The sequence below is a fragment of the Macaca mulatta genome, chromosome 19 (assembly GCF_049350105.2).
Source record: "Macaca mulatta isolate MMU2019108-1 chromosome 19, T2T-MMU8v2.0, whole genome shotgun sequence".
Classification (NCBI taxonomy): Eukaryota; Metazoa; Chordata; class Mammalia; order Primates; family Cercopithecidae; genus Macaca; species Macaca mulatta.
The window spans coordinates 46966446-46987682 of record NC_133424.1 but is presented as its reverse complement, the minus strand read 5'-3'; the positions used below and the strand labels follow the sequence as shown (position 1 = coordinate 46987682).

The window sequence follows — 21237 nt, the reverse complement described above, 5'->3', positions numbered from 1 at the left end:
GACCCAACAGCTATCCTCACTGCTCTTTGCCCTAGAAGGGCCTATTCTAACATACAAACAGGGCCACATGTGGGAGGGTTGACCCCAGGTGCCTCTGGGCCACCAGAATCCCCTCTGGGCAACAGCCCTGCTACAGACACGTGCTGTGTTCTGTGTTGTTCTGAAGCCGTAACAGACCCCACGGCTGACTTCTAATTCTCAATGATGGCCTCACCTATCTGTTGAGGCTGATGAACTTCCTTGGCTTATGATGGGTGGGTGTGTAGAAGTGGGGTTCCTACCTGCCCCCATACCCTACAAATGGGAAGACCACCTCTCCAAACATTGACAGACTTTATTGTGGGGGGGTTCCCACCTGGGACCCCACCTCTTAAATAAAAAAGTGCATAGAAAAGAAGGGATTTAGAAACCTTTGTACAATATCTACATCCTGGGCCCCCAGGGCAGAAAGGGGGCGATTGCTGGGTGGGCTGGAGGGGTGGAGGCAGGGCCCTTGTCGCCTGCATGCCCACATCCACCCTGAACATGAGGATGGGGGTGAGATGCTCTGGGAGGGGCTGGGGGGCCCCCAGGCTAGGGGCAAGATGGCAGCGACGGCAGCAGGAGGTGTGAGGGGTCGTGGTGGGCAACCACGGCCTCAGTTAAGGAACCGACGGCAGCGCTTGGCGCCACAGTTGCAGGGCAGCTTGTTGCTGGCATCCTCGATGGGGAACTTGTAGTCGTAGGTGAGCTCCTCACCACGCAGGATGCGGCGCAGGGCGAAGATGACAATGTGTTTCTGGCCCTCCACGTGGATGACCCGAGAGAAGCAGTTGGGCTCACAAGAGTGGTTGATGAAGCGGGCGGCATTGCCATGCATCGTGGCGTCCACTACATCAAAGTCATCCATGCGGAACATATAGCACCCGATGCCCTGCAGGGATGAGGTGGGAAGATCAGGTGCTCTGTCCCTGTGGACAGGCTCGCTTCACCCACTGTCTTCCCACGGCCACTGGGAGCCCACCTTCCCATCGTAGAACTTCTCCCGCTTGTCAGTCAGCACGGAGCGGATGACGATGCCGGAGTACTCGATGACCATCTCCCCTGCATCGATGTTGCGCTTACAGAACAGGCCTCGCCCGTGGATGGCTGATCTGCAGGGCAGGACAAACAGGGAACTCAGGGGCCAGGGGGACAGAAACCAGGCAGTACCCCCTACCCAGTGCACCTGTCCGTCCACCCAAGGGGCATCCTCCCCCCCAACCCCACTCACCTGTAGACACCCACAGCTTCTTTGGACGTCTTCTTAAGGTGACGAAAGCGCATGGCCATGGGCAGCTCCAGGCTGGTGGCACGTCTGGTGAGGGACAGCAGGGTCACCCAGGCTGGTGCTCAGAAAGACCTCTCTCACCCGTGCTCACTCTCTAAGACCCTTCCAGACCACCACCTGCCCCCCAGCTCACACTCCATACCTGGTTGACCTGAGCTGCACCTCATCCTCTTCCTCGTCACAGGTGGCCCCCTCAGGGAGCACCCGGTGCTGGGAGGCCAGGAAGTTGAACATGTCAAAGGTGCACTTCCTGCAGGTGGGAGCAGGGGAAGGAGGAATATACTATTGAAGACAGGGCTAACAGAGAAATGGGTGGGGTTCATTCTTATGTCAGCTCTAGAAATAACTCTTCTTTAAATTTTTATTTTACAGATGCGGTTTTGCCACGTTGCCCACGCTGGTCTCGAACCCTGGGCTCACGCGATCCTCCTGCCTCAGCCTCCCAAAGTGGTGGGATTACAGGCATGAGCCACTGAGCATGGCCAACTCTAGAAATAACTCTTGAAGTGACCTAGTGTCTCCTCCCCAGGCCTCAGTTTCCAACCTCCACATATATATATAAATATATAGTATATATACAGTATATAAATATATAACTACACAGTTAAGTCCCACCCTCAAGAGCTCTCATAGGAGCATCCTGACCCAGGCATCACACCCTAGACCTCTCACCGGAGATAGACCTCTGCCCGAGCAGCCCCATGGGGATTCAGGGGCGGCTCCTCCTGGCCCTCTCCCTGCTGGTGGTAACGGAACTTATAGTGCTGGCAACGCTGGGCTCCAGGAAGCTGCTCGGCCAGGAAGATGACAGCATCGTGGTGGATGCCCAGGAGTCTCGCCCCACTCATTCCTGAGAGGAGATGTTGAGGACATACCTGTCATGTGGAGGGCCCATGGTGCCCTCAGGGAGACATCCAGTCCCCAGCCCCCTGCGGGGCCCACTCCTTACCACTAAAGGAGAGATGTCTGAGTCGGGCATGCCCTCGGGCCTCTTGCACTTTCTCGATCAGAGTTCTCCACGCCCCTAGGGAGACAGCAGAGCCAGGGCTGAGTCAGGATGGTGTTTTATGGACACTCTCCCTCCTGCCACTGCACCCCTCAAACTCACCCTCCAAGCTCTCTGCCTCCACACTGAACCCATCCTCACTGCTGATCTCGAAGCGCAGATGTGGGCCGGTCCGTTTCGGGGCCTGGTTCTCTTTATCATCTGGGGATGGAGGCTCTTCCTCAGAGCTTGAAGCCTCACCTGGTCCCAAGAAGCAGGCTGGAGTGAAGATCACCTTTCCTGGACTCAAAAGCCCCTGAGCCCCGCTGTGCTCCCAGCAGACACCACTCTCTCCACCCCTAGGCGCAGACACAGATACTAGGGTCTAATGGCCCTCCTTCTGCTCCAATTACCCAGTGTGCGCTGCAGAATGAACATTTCTTCCCCTAAGGAGCCTGCGGCTCCTCTTCTGCAGGACTTCTCAGGTACAAGAGCGTTCCACGGAGGCTTGGGGCCTTTTGGCAGGACACGCCTAGGGCTCACTCAAACCCAGTGTCCCATACATCCCATCTACCTGTCATCATTCTGTTTCTCACACAAAATTTAAAATACCAGAGAATTATATTTTGCACGTCTTTTTTTAGATGCAGCAAATTTCTGTAACTATTACAAATATATAATTATCATTTTTTGAGACAGTCTCATTCTGTCGCCCAGGCTAGAATGCAATGGCGCGATCTCGGCTCACTGCAACCTCTGCCTCTCAGATTCAAGCAATTCTCATGCCTCAGCCTCCTGAGTAGCTAAGATTACAGGCGCCCACCACCACACCTGGCTAATTTTTGTATTTTTAGTATAGACAGGGTTTCACCATGTTGGCCAGGCTGACCTCAGGTGATCTACCTGCCTTGGCCTCCCAAAGTGCTGGGATTATAGGCGTAAGCCACTGCGCCCAGCTACAAATATATTATTATATAGGCTCACATGCACAGAACCAAGTACACTGTATGTTATGAGCTATTTAGTGGATTTCTCGAGGGTTAACAGATTAAACAGGGCAGATGGGACATGCTGACGTAGTAGATGTGGATGTGAAGAAGCGGGTTGGGGGTCAGGACAACGCTGGGCCTGAACACCTGGAAGGATAAAACTGCCATGGACTGATAGCGAAGGTGAAAGAAGAATGGGTTTGGCGTGCAGGTGGAGGGCTCAGTTTGGGACAGGCTGACTTTGAGAGGTCTCTTAGAAACCTCCCCCTGCAACCTGCTGGTGGAGATGGTGGGCAGGCAGCAGGACGGGATGGAGGAGGCCACAGTTCAGGGACAGGGTCTAGGCTGGAGAGAGCAATGTGGAGACAATCAGAACACAGACAGTACAGCCACCAAGCTGGAAGGGAGCCCCTGGGAGTGAGCATACAGAGAAGTCAAGGCCAGGGCCCCCGCACACATCTTGACTGACAGCCGTGGGCAAGGAGGCAGGACCAGAGGTGAGAGCAGGAGCAGCCTTGGAAGCCAGGGAAGACAATGCTTCAAGGCGGGAGGGATCCGCTGCACAAAACGCTGCTGCTGCTCAAGCAGATGTGGGCTGGGGACTGACCACTGGGAGTTGGGGGCACAAAAGCTTGAGTGGAACAGGCTTTAGGAGAGGCAAAACCCACATGGCCACACTCTCCCGATGTCACCTCTCCAGGCCACCCTGCCCCACCTCCCCTGCCCCAAGGGAGACTCTAAAGCAACACTCCTGCCGTGTGACTCCCGTCCTTTCCAGGCCTCAGTGCCCCAGAGTCTACCTCTGACAACTTCTTCCCCGTGTCCCCCAACCCTCACCTCCACTGTTTCCCGAACACGGCAGGACTGACCACAGGACCCTGGCAGGTGCTCTCACTGCTCGCTTTCTCAGTGCCCACTCTAACCTGCCCTTGCTAACGTGTCTGTGTCCTGCACCAAAATGTGGTCTGGTCCCTGAGGACAGGGACCTCCCAAGGCCACTGCCATATTCTCATGTCATCTTTGAGACATAAGCAGCCTCTGAGTTAAGCAGTCTCAATCCACGTCACTCTGCTTCCCGCTCAGCAACTGAGCTCTGTGTCACGAGAAAATCCAAACATCTGGACAGGATTGGGCCACCACAAAATCCCAGCCTCAGGCTGCTTGACCACCAGCTTACCTGGCCGCAGCCATTCCTCCCACCACTGCCCTAAAGGACCAACAGAAAACTCCCCCCAGCTTCAAGCAGTCTACCAGCCACGCCTTCTCCAGGGGTCTCCACCTCTACCTATTACAGTTTCTGCATAAACACCTGCTTCCCCTCCTCTCCTTTACCTCAGAGGTCACCAGTTCAAAACCGGCCACCAGGCCTCTTCCCACTGGCTTTTCCATCCCAGCCTGCCCTTCCCCGCCATCCATGCATCTGCTGTCTCAGCCCTCACACCAAGCACCTCCACGCTACTGGCCCACCTCCCACTCACCATCCTTAGCTGAACTCTGGCCAGGTGCCTGGGCTGTTTTGCCTTCCTCAACCATGGTCTCAATTCTGGACTCTGACACAACATCCCACCCTGTGCCACCTGCTCTCACTGGACACCAACCCTAGACTCCACAGGCCTGGCAGTCTCTGTGGCAGCTGAGATGTGATGACTCCTTTCCCCAGGCCTCTGGGACACCAGTCTTCTGATCTTCCCTGTCCCTGACCATCATCTGGGTGCTAGGTGGGTTGCATTCTCTCTGGATGATCCTAGAACTTCACCTTTGGCTACTCTACGAAGCTAACTCTCAGCCCTTGGCAGGCTAGGCTCTGAGGCCCTCCCCTGGGCTCTTGGGCATGCTGGACAAAGACCTTTAAGATGATCCCACAGAGCTGAAATATCATGTCCATGTCTGTTTCTCCCACAAGGCCAGAGATTCCCCAAGGTCATCTCTAACTCTAGCACTGAGGCTCAGGCTTGGCCCCCAGGAGTAGATACTGGTTTTCAAAGCCGACTGATTCTGCATCTGTGAGTCACCCAGCTGAGCCAAGCACAGGCAAGGAGCGAGAGAGAGGGCAAGGCCGGTCCCTACCTGAATAGTGGTGCCACTGGGACTCAAGCAGCAGGTCTGGGGGAGCATCGGTGACTTGGGGAGGACCACCTTCCGGAAGTGGCAGCAAAGGGGACCGTTCCTGGAGGAGCCTGCGAGAAGAGACCTGTCAGGAAGGGGAAGGACAGAGGTCCCAGACCCTCCAGGGAGAGAGGCCTGGTCACTCACCCAGGACTTTCTTCCCCAGCGGGCTCCCCAGGCCGATCCAGGTCAAGGACCCCGCGCACTGTGGGGGTTTTCATCCTCACACGGCTAAACCTGGGAGGACGAGCCCGAGAAGGATGAGCCGTATCTCCCACCCATCCGCCCCCTTGCCTGCTCTGCCAGTCTCAGCACCCACACTCACCCGCCACTGCCAAGCCCCAGAACCTGGGGGATGTCCTCCGAGGCCTCTCCATCTTCATCCAGCCGCGGGGCTTTGTATGGGGGAGGTGCTGGCGGGGACCGGCCAGAGAAAGTGGACACCCTCTTGACACGGATGGCCTGGCGGGGCGGGCTGGCTGGCCCACTGCTCAGCACCAGCGTCAGGGGAGGGGGCGGTGGGGGCGGGGCAGGGCGGACCACCCCGACCACGGGCAGCACGCCGAGGAGGGGGCCTGGGGGCAGAGTCCAGGAGGTGGGAGCTGTTGGGGAAATGGTGGGGGGCAACGGTGGCTGCTTCACTGGGGGTGGGACAGGTTCACCCTCCCCAGCCATCTTCACAAATACTTGCCCCAGCTTGTTGACAAGGATGATTTTGGATGTGGCAGGTTTGGGGGGCTCAGGGGCAGGGCCAAGGCTTAACACCCGGACCCCCGGGGCCCCTGGGAGCCAGGCAAATGTGCGGGTGGGGTCAGCTGGACTGGCAGGCAGACCCTGGGGGGGCTGGCTGCCATTAGCCAGGGGAGGCGCCGGGGGGAGCGACTCCTCTCTAGGGCCAGCACCTCCCTCCCCAGGCCCCCCTAGGTTCTTCAACACAAAATCCACAATTTCTGATGGCAGGTCCTCAGGAGGCCGGGCCCTGTCCCCTGCAGCCCCGAGGACCCCTGCCCGGCCTACTCCTGGCCCTGAAGGAGGAGTGCCCTGGCCCCGAGGCTGCTGCACCGCCTCGGCCTCGCTGTCAGTGCCGTCGTCCACACCGTCCAGCTGTTCAATGCGGGGGGCTCCAGGGGGGGCGCTGGGGGCCAGGCCAGGGGCGGACACCACAGTCACAGGGAAGTGGATGTAGCGGGAGGTGGGGCTGGCTTCCTCCTCGGAGCTGTCCCCTGGGCCCCCGTGGCTGCTCCCCATGGCCCCAGCGGCTACAATCTCTTCCTGGAAGGGCTCAGTCCCCAGCAGGCTGGCCGCAAAGTCCAGGTCAGCAGCACTCAGTCCTGACACCACCTCCATGTCCTCGAAGTCTGGGCCCAGGTCTTCAGGGGGTGGTGGAGATGGGGCCGGGCCAGGGGGAGCCAGCTCCCCTGAGGTAGGTGTGAGGGCTGTGACGACTGAGGTAGGAGGGGGCACCCTGAGCTGAGGGGAGGTTTTGAGAGGAGGGGAGGCCCGCCGTGATGGAGGCGGCCGGGGGGCCAAAGGGCTGGGACGACGGGAGCGTCTGGGGGGAGCTGGGAAGTCCGGGTCTCCCACTGTGGGGATGTGGTGGGTCAGCGAAGATGGACTTCCTGTGGGGGGAGGGTCGGTGTTACCAGCAGCTCCCACCTCCCCAGCTCCAACCCCAACCCCCACATGCCCAGTGCTCACCAGGGGAGGGCAGGGGGCCAAAGGAGACACCCCCCAAGGGCCTCCGGGACGGCGAGTAGTTGGGCACTTTGATTCGAGCCCCCGAGAAGGAACGGGGGGCTGGAGGAGGGGCGCTGCCTGAATCTGGCCGCAGTGGGGGGTCCAGGTTCTGAATGGGCGAGTGGCGCTCAGGAGCTCCAGGGACAAGGACATCTGTGTCCAGTGGGGGGTCCTCACCACCTGGGGGCTCTGAAGAGGCGAGAAACGGCATTGGGGTGGTAGGGGCTCTGCGCCAAAGCCTGCCCACATGCCCTCCTGCCCTCTTCCTGAGCCACTGTACCTCCCAAGTCCCCGACCCTGACCCAGTCACAACAGGCCCCAGTTTCCAGCGATCACCCAGGCCAAGCCCAACGTGGAGTCCGCAAAACCCGCACACACCTGGGCCAGGGACCCTTCAGGGCCTCTCCCTACTCGTTCCTTGCCATCTCCTCTCTGCTGCAGGCTTTGCATGCCATGGAGATATGCCCTCTCTCCAGCATGGCCAGTCCTACCCCTTTGTTACCTGCCTGGTGCATCCCCGCCACACCAGAGGCCCCCGCCCGCCCCGGCCCGGAGGTTCTCCATTACCTGGCTCCACCCAACCTCTGCAAACTGATTCCCTCCTCCACCCAACACGCCCTCGTTTCCAGACGGGATGGGTGTACCCTCCTCCTCTGTCCACTTCTTGTCATGCTCCAAACTGGAATTAAGCCCTTTCTACCATCCAAATCTCTTCCGCCTCCTGCTCTGCCCACAACAAACTCTTCCCCATTTCCAAGCCCATTCTTTGCCCTGTGCCATCCAGCTCTCAGCTACATCCCACCGCCAGCATGGCTGGAAGGGGGCTGGTTTGGGAGCTGAGCAGATCCAGGTCCAATTCCACCTCCCCCACCATGTTACTGTGTTTAGCCACTATCCCCTTTGAGGTGTAGTATGGCAACACTGGGGAGCATTACATGAGCACGAGCCCCAAGTTAGGGAGCTATAAGCGCTCTGCTCCCTGCAGTCGCCCAAGAGCCAGCACCCGACTCAAGCAGACAGCGTGCTGCTCTCCCCACCTCACTTCCCATGAAAAGCCGGGCACAGCCCCTGGCACGCAAGGCATGGCAGTAAGCGAGCTGCCGTTACGTTACAGCAACTGAAGCAAGAGCAAACCTCCTAGAGTTTACAAAAGGGAGCAGGGAACAGAGATCTGTAGGTTTGTTTAGGGAGAGCGGCATTCAGGAAGAAGACAGAGCCAATGCCACACCTGAGGAAGGGGCGGGGCTGTGCACAATGGTCTGGTTCTCCTCTGCAGCCTCCAGGTGAGCTGGCTCTTCCCGAGGCCCCCACGGCCGATACTCCAGAATTCGGCACCGATACCAGCAGCGCCTCCGAGCATCCACCGTGCTCCAGTACAGACGGGAGCACCTGGCGTGTGGGACAAGATGGTTAGGATGCTTGGGCAATGGGATCCAGCTATGGAGTCCCCTGGCCCCACGGATCACCCCGACCGCTCACTGGTAGCCAATGGGGAAGAGCCGTCCCTCGCAGTCCGAGAGATCAGACAGAGTACCCAGGGAGTCAATGCGGATGGAGCCTGTGGTGCAAAGTGGAGGTCAGGAAAGGCAGGCAGGCCAGGGCAGGAGGACAGGGCAGAGAATAGGCAGCTTACCAATGAGCACATTGATGGCGTCAGGTTCAAGCCCTGTCAAGAACTTCCGCTTGAAGTTGATGCCCTCGAAGTCCACATAGACTCGGCGGAGAACATCAAAACCATCGGGGTTCACGATTTCCTGGAAGAGGGGGTGGCGAAGTGAGGTGGCTGAATTGGTAGGGGAGGTGGATACCAGGGATAACTTGATAGGTGAAGTCTGAGTAGTCAGGGGCTTGGCCTAAAGGCCTCTGGGAAAACAGATCAGGAGACACTGAGAGGCAATAAGGCCAGGCCTGGGGGCCACAGGGGTCCCTAAGTGAACAGGAAGATAGGTGGGGAAGGAGCTGTGTGCCCCACAGTTCTGGCCCACCTTGCCATCTAGGAGATCAGTGTGTTTCTGACAGAAGACTTTCTTGTCGTCCTGGAAGATGCAGTAGCTGGCCCGGGCACACATGAAGTGGAAGTTGCTGAGGCAGGAGGACAGGCAGCAGCCCACCGTGGCACCAGGCTTCAGGCAGAGCTCGCAGCGCTGCGTAGGGGAGGGCGGCTCAGGGGAGAAGCCAGGGCTGGGGACAGGCGCCAGGCACCACTGCCACTGAGTCTGCACGGGTCCCTGTCTAGCCTGGCACGGCACAGGCTCTCCCCAGGCGCAGCCTCTCCCCAGCTGCATCCACGCCCAGGTGCACACCAAACTCTCTCTGGTTCTTTGAAGCGAGAATGACAACAGCTAATGCTTGCTGATGGCACTGACCATCTTTGTCACACTGTTTTCAGGTAGAGGTTGTGTTATTCTCATCCTCACAGATACCCCTGCAGTGGGAATCTCTACCACCCCATTGCCCAAGAGCGCTTGAGGTCTCTCTGTACCTGGCCCAGGCACCACTCTAAGGAGTGGGGGAATTCTAACCTCACGGGGATGTAGTGAGAGCTCAACGCCACCCAGCATGGAAAGCATGCAGCCCAGGTTCAATCAATGGGCACTCTTCTCACTTTTAGACTCCCAGGCTTCAGGCCCAGATTATGGCCAGAGGGCCCACATAAGAAAAAGCTGCCATCAGCACCAATGTCCCAGGGCAACCGAGACCTCAGCCTGGCAGTGAAAGGATGCCAGGTAGGGAATGTGAAGTAACAGCTGTCTGCACCAGAGGAGGCCTCCCCAAGAGCCAGAGGGCTGCCCACCTCTCTGGGCCCGCGCCCTCACCATCTGCCTCCCTCGGGCCACAGCAGCATGCACATTCTTGAGGGAACCGTCGTTCTCCTCGAAGACTTCTGCCGACCAGATAGCACAGTTGACGTGTGTCCACTCATTCTGCCCGATGTACAGGAGCCGCCCCGCCTCCTGGGGCAGAAGACGAGTAGCATGATGTGGGGCGCCAGGGACCAGGCCCCACAACCTGGTGTGTCACAGAGCAGCCCTCACCTTGGAGTCTGCATCCCCGTATTTGAGACAGAGTGCACACTGACGGGGGTCCTCCAGGTGTGAGAAGGCAGCCGGATCCTTGCCCTGGAATGCTAGAGAGGAAACGTGAAGGGAGGTCTAAGAATCAGGACCCGGAGCCAGGCCACCAACACAGGGCCCTGGCTTCTGGACCCCCACTTCCCAGTACCTGCTGAGGGATCCCCTGGAGGCTGCCCTGATTCTGGGGTCTCTGGTTCCTGCTGTCTCCACTGCGCATAGACATGATCCAGGGATGGGGGCAACACCGCGTTGGGAAGGACTCCGCTGTGGACAGACAGGGTTAGCAGCTGATGCGCCCAACAAGAGCGGCTGAATGGGGGCCCATCCACAAACCAGCCTCAACTTGCCATGACACCCACTGCTCCCTCTCCACGTGGAACTTCCCTCAGTTCACCAAATAAGCCAGGCCCTCTTGTGGCACCTTGGACATATGGAATGCTGCTCCTCACGCCTGGAATACTTTCTCCCCAGCTCTGCTCCAATGTCATCTCTTTCAGGAAGGCTTCCCTGACACCTCGGCTCCAGAAGGTACCACCTCTGGGTCCCCACTGCCCCCTGGTATTCTCCATCACTGCCCTGACCATCTGGGTCTTCAGTGCCTGCCCGGCCCCACAGTGAGCTCTTTAAGCAGAGCCCAATTTGACTCACTCACTGCTTTGTCCCCAGCATTGCCCTGCACAAAGCAGAAACAAAGCTTTGCTAGTCTAGCACCACCAGGGAATCTCACCCGGGTTCCACCACCCTCCTCTCCAGCTCCGCTCCAGACCCTACCTCTGCTCATCTCTTCTTAGCCCAGCGTGGCCCCTGCATGCCCTGGCCTTGCCCTAACTTCCCGGCTTCCCTCCTGCTACTCCGCCTTGCTCACTTTGGCAGCCGGGTACTCCGTCGCCAGTACTTGGGGTCGTGGGCGTCGAACCAGCCGAACGCAGATTCTAGCAGCTGGAGAGTGGGTTAACAGGATGAGAAGAGCCGGCTTCCCCAGGAGAGCTGGCAGGGGCAGGGTCTGAAGGGCCCACTCCCCCACCCCACAGGCGTCCCCGGAAGAGCTCACCTTCAGCAGGAGCCCCTTCATCTGGCCTCCAGCCCGGCGCTCTGGGGTCTCTCCCTCCTCTGAGTGCCGCATGAGGATGCCCACCATGTCCTCCATAAAGCTGTGCTGTAAGGGGGTTTGTCAGAGACTGAGTCACCTCTGCGCAACCCCAGCCTCCTGGCACCCATCTGCTCCTTCTGGTGTCCCACTCACCACAGACTTGTAGTGGCCATCCTCGAAGCGCTGACTCACAGCTTGCAGGCCGCAGGGTCCTGGGTGCAGCTGCTTCCCATCCGGCCCACACTGCAAAGCGGGGAAGTTAGCAGGGCTGGGGGTGGGCCTGGCCCCACCCCATCCTGCCTCTAGGGCCCTCCAGACCTGGGTGCAGAGCAGCAGTGGGCCCGCCACCTTGGAGCTCAGCAGGCCCTGGAGCACCTGGCGCAGGCCCCCCTGGAGGGCCCCGCTCAGGGCCTCTCGCCAGCGGGGCTGTGCTGCCCCAGCACACGGTCCGCAGGTGTAGAGCACCGAGTCTGGCAGTCCTGAAAGGATCTCGTAGTCTTCATCTAGGACAGCCGAGTGGGAAAGGGAAAAGTGGTTTCAGAGAATGTGAGGGCTCCCAGCAGCCTCTAGGCCAGCAAGGATCCTTAGCCCCCGTCCTCTTGGGGCCTGTGGTGGGGGTAGGGGTCCCCACAGGGTTGAGGCTGCAGCCCAGGTGCTCCACTGACTCACCTGAGAGCCCCTCGCACTTGGCATGTACCCAGTGATCACACTGTGCGCACTGCATCATCTTGCTCTCGTAGTCGTTGTCTTCATAGCAGCGTGTGCAGATCGGACAGTAGTTTCCTGGAGGAAAAGAAGAGGAGTCAGAGGTGATGGGGTTCCCACTCAGCCCTGAGCATCTCTGCTCAGGGATTAGCTGTACCTTAGCTGTCTCTGTTATGCCCCTGCTTTGAGTCCCTACCAGTCCCTAAAAGCTGCTTGAGGATGTGTTTTTTTTTTGTTTTTTGTTTTTTTTGAGACAGAGTCTTGCTCTGTCACCCAGGCTGGAATGCAGTGGCGAGATCTCGGCTCACTGCAACCTCCGCCTCCCAGGTTCAAGAAATTCTCCTGCCTCAGCCTCCCGAGTAGCTGAGATTACAGGTAACCACCATCATGCCTGACTAATTTTTGTATTTTTAGTACAGATGGGGTTTCACCACATTGGCCAGGCTGATCTCGAACTCCTAACCTCAGGTGATCCACCTGCCTTGGCCTTCCAAGCCACTGTGCTCGGCCTTAGGATGAGACCTCTTTTCAGACTCTGCAGAACACAGGGCCTTGCAGATGTACTGCCTGAATAAGGCTTCCAAACTGCTCAGTGGAGACGTGAGGTTCCAGGAAGTACCTCAGACACCAAGATAGTGGGGTCCCAGGCCTTCCACTCCCACCACCCTCAGAGGGGCTATGTGTCCCTGTTTTACATACTGGATGGACTCCTGTGGAAGAGTTCCCTGAGTTGAAGCGATAGTCCCATAGCTAGAAGGTGGAAAGCCATGAGAAAAGAGGGTCTGTGCTAAAGCCTGTAGAGGAGCCTGGCCATTCCCCTGTGGCCCCCAGTGTCCAGTTCCCCTGCCCGGTCCCCACCTTTCTCATATAGCTGGGTGCACCTGGGGCAGAGGCTGTAATCTCCAGACCACTCGACGTCCCAGTTCTTGCCTGGAGTTGCCCCACAGCTCTTACAGCGCACACAGGCTGAACAGATCTGGGGGAGCAGGGCGATGTTAGGGGAAAGCCAGACACTGGGCTGGAGCTACATGAGCGGGAGACGGGAGAGGAGGAGTTGGGGATATGCAGGAAGCAGGCAAGGAGGGATAGGTAAGAGGAGAAGACACACAGGACAGACACTGAGGAGGAACAGGAGGAGGGCAGGAGTGGACATCAGGCTAGAGCAGGGGATTCTGAGCCCATGGAACGTGAGATTCATAAGCTCCTAAAACCACTCCACACAAATTCTGAATATAAATCTGACCTATGTGAAATTTTTAAAGAGAAAATGTTACTAATCAAAATATTAAGAGGATCCCCAACCCCTGCTCTTCCTGAGAGCCTCAGCCTAGAGCAAGTTTGGGGGTGGTGGTGATATTTATTAGACACAAAGCTAAGGGGTGAACATCATCTCTCACCCAGTGGCGCCGTTTGCGCGTGGCCCGGGTTGGATAGCTGGGCCCCAGACAGGCCGGGTGGTAAGCATGGCGGCAGCGCTCGCACTCCAGGAGGTGCTGTTGAATGTGGAGACAGAGATGGCGAAACCTGCTGGCACAGCGATGCCCTCACCTTCAGGCCTCCACGCACCCCAGCTGGCCCCTGGGCCCAAACCTTGGATCCGCGGCCTTTGCGTCCACAGACGTGGCAGAACTTGCAGCGACGGCAGCACCAGGTGTCGTGATGCTGGGGCAGGGGCCGCTCGGCCTCCTCCAGGCAGAACGGGTGGAAAGGGTCACAGCAGACTTGGCAGAACACCAGCTGGGGACAGGGTCAGGGAGTGAATGATGGGCATAGCATGAGGCCAGAGGGCCCAAGGAATCAGGCTGTGAGGACCGACAGAGATCTGGGGGTCTGTGAAGAAAGGTGGAGATCTAACCTCGTGGAGTCCTTTGCTGGCACACAGCAAGCACACCATCGGGGGGCCCCCTGGCACAGAGGTGAGCACACTCAGGCCCCCCATCAGCCACACGTTCTCTAAATCACAATCCTCCTGGGGGAAGAGAGGACGCAGGATCAGAGGGCAGCCAGGCATACAAGGCAGACCCACCTGACTTCTCAATGACACAGTCATCAAGGTTCTTCCAACCAAAGGCTCTGTCACTCACCCCACTCAACGCCATACCTTAAAATCCACACGGACGCGGTGCACACCGTCAGGAGACTTCTGCTTTCCAGTCCAGCCATTGGGAAAAGCAGCAAAGGGGCCAGGGGCCAAAGCATCCTGGGGAGGGAAGGTGGGGGAGTTCAGAGCTGCCAGCCTGGCCGAGATGCAGACTCCTCTCCTCACCGCCCTTCCCCCAGCCTACTGGACCCAGACCCTGATCCAGACCCCTCTGCTCTCCAGACAGGCAAGGCCCGCCTCATCCCTCAGGGCCTGTCCTCTCGTGTGGACACACCACGACACTCAGGTGTGTCTGTCACTCTGACTTGCCAGGTAGCTCCTGGAGGGAAGGGGCTCTCGGAGCGGGCCGTGCTGACCTTGTCCAGGCGCCTTCGGGCCTTGAGCTGCAACACAGGCTGCAGGGTGGGTTTGCGGGGCCGGCTCTGCTCCTCAGGTTCTGGCAGTGGCAGCTCTAGTCAGGACACAATGAGCAGTGAGGTCCCTCCCCTTCCACGCCCCTCTTCTTCTACAACCCCAAATATTACCTGGATTCCCCGGGCCTTCTTTAACTAACCAAGACCTGCCAGGACGACTCTTTCTTGTTTTTTTGAGGCAGGGTCTCGCTCTGTTGCCCAGACTGGAATGCAGTGGCGTGACCCATAGCCCACCGCAGCCTTGAACTCCCAGGCTCAGACGATCCTCCTGCCTCAGCCTCCTGAGTAGCTGAGACCACAGATGCGTGCCACCACATACAACTAACTTTTGCTTTTATAGAGATGGGGTCCCACTGTGTTGCCCTGGTCTTGAACTCCTGGGCTCAAGTGATCCTCCCACTTCGGCCTCCCAAAAGTGCTGGGATTACAAGTATGAGCCACTGCACCAGGCCTAGGATGACCCTTAAGTCTCACTCATTAGGCTCACTGAGCAGCTCATAGGCCAGTTCTGTACATCCACCTAAAAACTGCCTCCTCCCCTGCCCTCAGCCACCTTCTCTATCAGACTGACAGAGCCCTGGGTCTGGGTGCCTTGTCCCTCCTACACAAAAGACACAAGACTAAGTAAAGGATCAACAGAGAAAGCATTAAGCAGTTCGCACCATTTTCTCGGGGGGTCCGACGCCGAGGAGCAGGGGGGCCCCCGGGCTCCGAGTCATCCGAATCCTCGAAGATATCATAGGAGGGTCGCTGTTTGACGCAGCGCCGGGCTGACTTGCGCTGCAGGAGGGAGTCCTGCTCCTCGGGCCCTGGGGGGGCCACCACCTCCTCCCGGGGCCCCCCAGCTCCCGCCCCCCGGCGTGGGCCTGGAGGACCAGGGGAGGCCTCAGGAGATTCATCGGAATCCCAGGGCAACAGCGTCTTCACTATCGTCCGGCCTGCGGGAACAGGGGACTTAGTAGGATTTGAGCTCAGCCAGGGACACGGGACACTGGGAGAGAAGCCAGAAAGAAGCAGGGCAGGGAATGAACGCGGGAGCTATGAAAGCACACAACGGAGAAGACAGAGAGGGTGAGCTGCAAGGAAGGAGAACAAACAAACACAGCTCCCTCCACAGCACAAACTCTAACACGGTTTTGAGAAGAAATGCTCCTTAAAGCTCGTCACCTTTTTTAGCCAGTCGTTCCATCTTCCGAGCCTCTATTTTGTCACACTTCCGGTATCTGGGGAGGGGAGCAGCACGTCACCAGGGTAGGGGACTGGTGGTCTGGGGGAAGAGAGGAAGCTCTCCACAAGAATGCCAACCCCACTGCTCTGGCCAGGCAGAAGAGGAGCGAGGCAGGAAGCCTACAGGACCGACACCCACGGGAGCGAGGCCACGCCCCAGCTACTCACACACAGCACTGCTTCTTGGTGTTGGGGCCCCCAAACTTGGGCTTGTCTAGGCAGTTGACACAGGACCCACAGTCCTGCACACGTAGGCAGCCCCGACAGTGTCCACATCGAGCCATTCGCATCTTCTTGCCGTGATGGGAGGGCAGTGAGCGCCGGGGTGTGTGGGCCAGGGTCCCTCCAGACCCTGCGGGCTCTGAGTCTCCCCCAGGGCCTGCCGTCTCCACCTTTCCCCGCCGGGACCGTGACGGGACACTCTCAGTCTCAGACGCCGATGATGTATCTATTGTAGCAGGCAGGGAGGAGGGGATGGAGCCACAAAGCCACCAGGCCTTATACCTCACTTCCCTGCTTTCCGACAATCTGGCTCTGGCTTTCTCACAGCGCCAGGTTCCTGGTGCCCCCAAACGAAGTTGCTCTAGGACGTAGTACTCAAGCCCGCTTGCCACCTAATCCCCAAGCACCTGACTTGGCTCCCTCTCTCCTAGGCTCTTGGTGCATGTCACCCAAGTGTGGGGTCATCCCCAAACCTGACATGGCTGTCCAGTCTCCCCACCTACCCTCTGTGGCGAGGTCCTGCCGATCCCGGAGAGGGAGGGCACTGAGGCGAGGGACATCTTCGGGCACCATGGCCCGGGCCTGACCCAGAGCCACAGCAGCATGACGGCAGACGTGTTTGATGCGGGGACCTTGCACAGGTGACTCAGGACCCTGGGGGGAGAAATCGCAGTGTGGGTGGGCAGCTGCTGCTTGCACTCCCACAGTCCCACTCCTCCCGCCAGTCTTCTTCAGGGCCCTCCTCCCGATGCATACCGAGGGCCGCTCTCTCTTAGCTTCCACCGACTCATCTTCGGGCCGGACAGGGCCTCTGTCGGAGACCTGCTTGAGAGCCCCGGCCACCTCCTCCATCGGCCCCCCAGGGCTTGGCTGGCAGGGAATAAACAGGGTCAGGGGCTGGACAGTGAAAAAAGATAAGGACAGGGGGCCGGGTGTGGTGGCTGATGCCTGTAATCCCAGCACTTTGGGAGGCCGAGGCGGGCAGATCATGAGGTCAGGAGTTCGAGACCAGCCTGGCCAAAGTGGTGAAACCCTGTCTCCACTCAACATACAAAAATTAGCCAGGTGTGGTGGCGGGCACCTGTAGTCCCAATTACTCGGGAGGCTGAGGCAGGAGAATCTCTTGAACCCACAAGCGAAGGCTATAGCGAGCCAAGATCATGCCACTGCACTCCAGCCTGGGCGACAAAGAGACACTCCATCCCAAAAAAAAGAAAGACAGGGACAGGGAACTAGCATGGGGAAGGGCCGGGGCTGGGGAGGAACAAAGGATGGTGGGGGATCACAGAAAGTCAGATTCTGAGGGTTCCCTGCAATGCTGGAAAGTGTCCAGGGAGGCGGGAGGTTAAGGGACTGCAGAGAATGGAGACTGGATGGCTGGGTGTGCCGCTGGGCCCAGGTACCGTGCGTGCTCACCGGCATGGAAGCTGCCACCTTCTGCTGCTGCTGCTGGTCGATCTTGAATAGCTGCACTTTGGCTCTCTTGAGGAGGCTGAACATCTTCTCCTCTACCCCCGACAGCGGCAAGGAACCCAGGCCCGCAATCCGGGCTTTTTCCAGGGGAGGCATCTGCTGTGGTGACGGCGGTGGCTGCAGCTGTGGCTGTGGTGGCGGTAGCGCCTGGGGCAGGAGCTGGGTTTGCAAGGCCTGCAGGGGCTGCAGTAGCTGAGCCTGTGTCTGTGGCCCGTTGCTCAGAGCTGGAGCCCCATGAGGGGACACCTCGGCCTTAACAGGAGTGGCGACCACAGGGGCGAATCGAGGCAGGCTGAGGTGGTTGGTGCGGCCCACTGCCCGAGGCTCAGGCTCAGCTGGAGAGTCATCGGCAGGAGGAGGCTCTGGCTCAGGGGCTTCAGGAGCCCCAAGAGGAGGAGGAGTAAGCACCGATTCGTAGATCTTCAGGTGGGCTTCGCTTGGGGTAAACTGAGGGGCCCGAAGGAGTAGGGGCCTCCGGGAGGAGGTGGCTGGAGCAGGGGGTGGGGAGGGGGCCGGGGGAGGTGGAGGGGCTGGGGGAGGAGGGGGCAGCTCCCGGGTCAGTGAGGTCCAGCGAAATGTGGGTTCCCTTAGGATGGACCGTCTCTTCTCAGGGAGTGGGACTGGGGTAGATGGAGGAGTTGGGGCACGTGGTGGAGAGGGGACTGGTGCTGGTTCCTGGGGAATAAGTGGGGAGGTGGTGATGGGAGGTCGCAGGACAGGTGAGACCTCCACCTTTGGGGGCCTGGGGGGGTCTTCATCCATAAATCGCCGGGGTGTCTTGATGACACGGGAGGAGCGGGCACTCACCACAGGCATAATAAACTGCCGGATATTCTTCAGGAAGGTGGTGCTTTTGGGGGCCACGGTGGGACTGTCTTCCGGAGGGCCTCCCGTGGTGGTGCTGGGGGTTGGAGTGGGAGGAGAGGTACCCTCTGGCCCTGCCCGAGCAGCTTCCCGCTCCGCCCGCTGGCTGGGAGTCAGGGGAGGCCGGCCCCTCTTCCTGGAGCACGTAGCTGGGACCACAGGAGGAGGTGACTCTTCCTGCTCCTCTTGGGCAGGAGGCGGTGGAGGGGATGGTAGAGGTGGCGGGGACACGGGGGGTGGTGGTGGAGGGCAGAGTGGCGGTGGAGGAGATGTTGAAGGGGGTGGGAGGGGCGGAGGAGGTGAAGGGGCTGGAGGAGTCAGAGGCGGTGGTGGCAGCTTTGTCTCTTCCTTTTCCACGGCTGGCATCGTCTCCTCAGCTACAGCTCTTTCTTCCTTCTCTTCTCCCTCCTCCTTGTCTTTTTCTTCTTCTTCTTTCTTCTCTTCTCCCTCGTCATCCAGCTTCTGTTCCTGCTTTTTCCAGCAAGGGCTCCCTCCCTGTCCAGATCCAACTCTTCTTTGGGGGGCATCCTGCCAAGTTTCCTCATGTTGACCTTGACCCTGACCTGATTCGAGTCCCAAGGACAATTGTCCCATCTTTACTCTCTTGGCCCTTGAAACAAACTTGATCACAAAAGGAAGCCCACCACCTCGGCCTCGGCCCCTGCCTCCACGGCCTCCGCGGCTTGACTGTCCTCCACGCTTGGGGGTCCCAGGTCCTGGGCCGGGTCCCTCCTTACACTTCCAGCTGCCAGTTTGGTGTTTCACTGGAACCACAGGAGGTGGGGGCTCAGGTTTGGGGATTGTCACAGCTGCTTCTGCCACCACTACTGCTTGCTGCTTCCTCCTGCAGGGGCCTGCTGGCCGTCCTGGGGGCCGTCCCCGAGACCGCCGGGGGGTGGAGGGCTCACACGCCCGGCTCCGGGGTGCTGGGGGTGCCTGGGCTCGCCGGAGAAGTTCAGTCAGTGCCTGCACCATCCGTTCTGTGCCTTCCTCACCCCGTTTCCGGGCAGGGGTCTTTGAGGGGGTAGGAGCCACATCTGCTAGGCGAGGAGGAGGAAGGGGGGTCGTCTTATGCTTGCGACCCCGACCTCGGGGCGCTCGACCTAAAAGGAGAATAGGTGTGGGGAGATGGATCAAGCCGGCCCTGCAGACAGAGGAAAGCGCTCCAGGAGGGCAGGGACTAAGTCTTGCTTGTGTGTTTCCCCCGCTGCCCAGACTAGCTTGGACTCTGAACACAGAACACACTCGGCAACTGACAGAGACTAGTTGAACAGGGAAGAGCTGACACGAAGGGCGAGGATAAATTCCTGTGACGCTACAGAGGTGGAGTTCCCCCGTCACTCACCTCGCTGGGATCGGAGCGCAGAGCGCAGGGAACTGGGGGCCACATCTTCATCTGAATGAAAACCCTGAAACTCCTGATTTAGGGGACCAGGGGTGGAGGGGAGAAACAGCAGTCAGTGCCAAAGCCCTCGTTCCACCTGAGGCATCGAGGAATATCCCCAGTTCCCACTTAACATACCCCTGCCTATTTAAAAAGAACAAAAAAGACTCAAAGGTCACGGGGAGTGCAAGAGAGGGTCTTTCCCTAGGGATAGAGGCGCCAGGTATTCTGAACCCCGATCCCCAGTGCTGGACCACAGCAGCACAACCAAAGCCATGGTTCACTGGCTCAGGAGAGACGACGACAGGGTCTCCTCAGGGAAGGCAGCAGGCCCCATACTCAGATTCCCTCAGAGTCCAACTGAGACCAAAGTGGGACCTCCACTGACACCCTCTCGGGCCACAATTTCTTTCTGAATTAAGTTGGGAACAGGGGCCCGCAAGTGGAGGGGCAGGGAGGGCATCAGATGGCTTTCGTACGGGCTCCACTGCAAGCCCTCAGGTGGTTATTAAGCGTCCAGGGTAGCAACCCACACCTTCCTGCCTGTTCTGAAAGGCTGGGGGAGAAATCCTGAGCTGAGCTCTGACCTGCCAGGGTGCCCAGTCCCGGCCTTCATCCCACTCCTGTTCAGCCCGAGCCCCAAGAGGAAACCCTCCACCATTCCACCTGAGATGCCAAGAGGAACTGGGGCCCTGGAGAAACCAGAAGGTTGCGAGGCCCGGCAGGGCGGCCCACAGGTAAGAGCCCAGACAGCTCCAACCTGTCTGCCAAGGCCACGCTGCCGCTGTCAACCAAGACTGGCTGGGCATGCAGTCCCCACTGCCTCCTCGCCCAAACCTCCACCGCCCTAGCTCTGCCAGCTGCCGAAAAGGATCGGCCCAGGACACTTCAGCGGGACCGACATCGGGCGCGAGTGCCCGGCTGCAGCCTGGGCTCCTCTACCCACTTCCAGAGGCCCTTTCCCCCGGAAGCTGCATGCAGCCTCCCTCCCTCCGTGCCCCGTCTCTCCGAAGGAACCCTGAGGACCCGGCCTGCCCACGCCACCCCCGGGACAACCCAGACCCCTGGAAGCCCCGGCCTCCGCCCCACCCGGCGCCGGGGACGCCTCCGACCGCCTCACCTCCTCGTCGGATTCCCCGTCACTGCTCTCCTCCTCCGGCACGCAGCCCCGACTCGGACCCCAGCCCCGGCCCCGACCCCGGCCCCGGCCCCGCTGGACCCGCGGGCCGGCCCACAGGCGGCGGAGCCGGCGCAGGCCCCGGCGGAGCCCCAGCAAACGGAGCAGGGCCGTGTCCTCCCCGGGCTCGGCTCCGCCCGGCCCCGTCGCGCCACCGCCGCGCCGCAGAGCTACCCGCACTCTTTCGGCCCCGTTGCCCCGTCCGCCGCGGCCCCCGACCCCGCCGGCGCCCCGCGGCCGGCCCGGGAAGCGGCCCCGCGCGGAGCCAGGCCCGGGGCAACTGCCGCCGCCCGCCGCCGCCGCCATCTTGGCACCGTGAGAGGGGCCGGGGAGGCGGGGGGAGGGGCGGCCCGTGCGCAGGGCCGGGGGGAGGGGAGAAAG

At 59.7% G+C, this 21237-nt stretch overlaps 1 protein-coding gene across 4 annotated transcripts; it reads right to left on the bottom strand.

Annotated features, from left to right (window-relative positions):
- Positions 1 to 316: 316 nt before the first annotated feature.
- KMT2B (lysine methyltransferase 2B) lies at positions 317 to 21179 on the bottom strand. Of its 4 annotated transcripts, none has more exons than XM_015123697.3 (37): positions 20800 to 21179; positions 19641 to 19713; positions 17375 to 19398; positions 16715 to 16828; positions 16462 to 16612; positions 15905 to 16184; positions 15677 to 15732; positions 15172 to 15447; positions 14453 to 14547; positions 14097 to 14195; positions 13851 to 13964; positions 13586 to 13732; positions 13393 to 13488; positions 12854 to 12971; positions 11960 to 12073; positions 11609 to 11793; positions 11444 to 11533; positions 11252 to 11356; positions 11066 to 11139; positions 10349 to 10464; positions 10162 to 10253; positions 9943 to 10080; positions 9112 to 9270; positions 8760 to 8880; positions 8606 to 8684; positions 8355 to 8515; positions 7088 to 7315; positions 5715 to 7008; positions 5537 to 5626; positions 5351 to 5460; positions 2418 to 2555; positions 2259 to 2333; positions 1982 to 2159; positions 1452 to 1559; positions 1253 to 1336; positions 1004 to 1133; positions 317 to 913 (listed from the first exon to the last, which is right to left on the bottom strand). In XM_015123697.3, exons 1-37 carry the CDS (start codon positions 21160 to 21162, stop codon positions 638 to 640), a joined length of 8151 nt encoding a protein of 2716 aa, XP_014979183.3. In that variant the 5' UTR covers positions 21163 to 21179; the 3' UTR covers positions 317 to 637. The 4 variants fall into 4 exon arrangements, 3 of the variants coding, with proteins under 3 accessions (XP_014979183.3, XP_077838364.1, XP_077838365.1); XM_077982238.1 differs by having other exon boundaries at positions 17375 to 19332; positions 20800 to 21177; XR_013410504.1 differs by lacking the exon at positions 5537 to 5626 and having other exon boundaries at positions 5351 to 5474; positions 20800 to 21177.
- Positions 21180 to 21237: the final 58 nt, after the last annotated feature.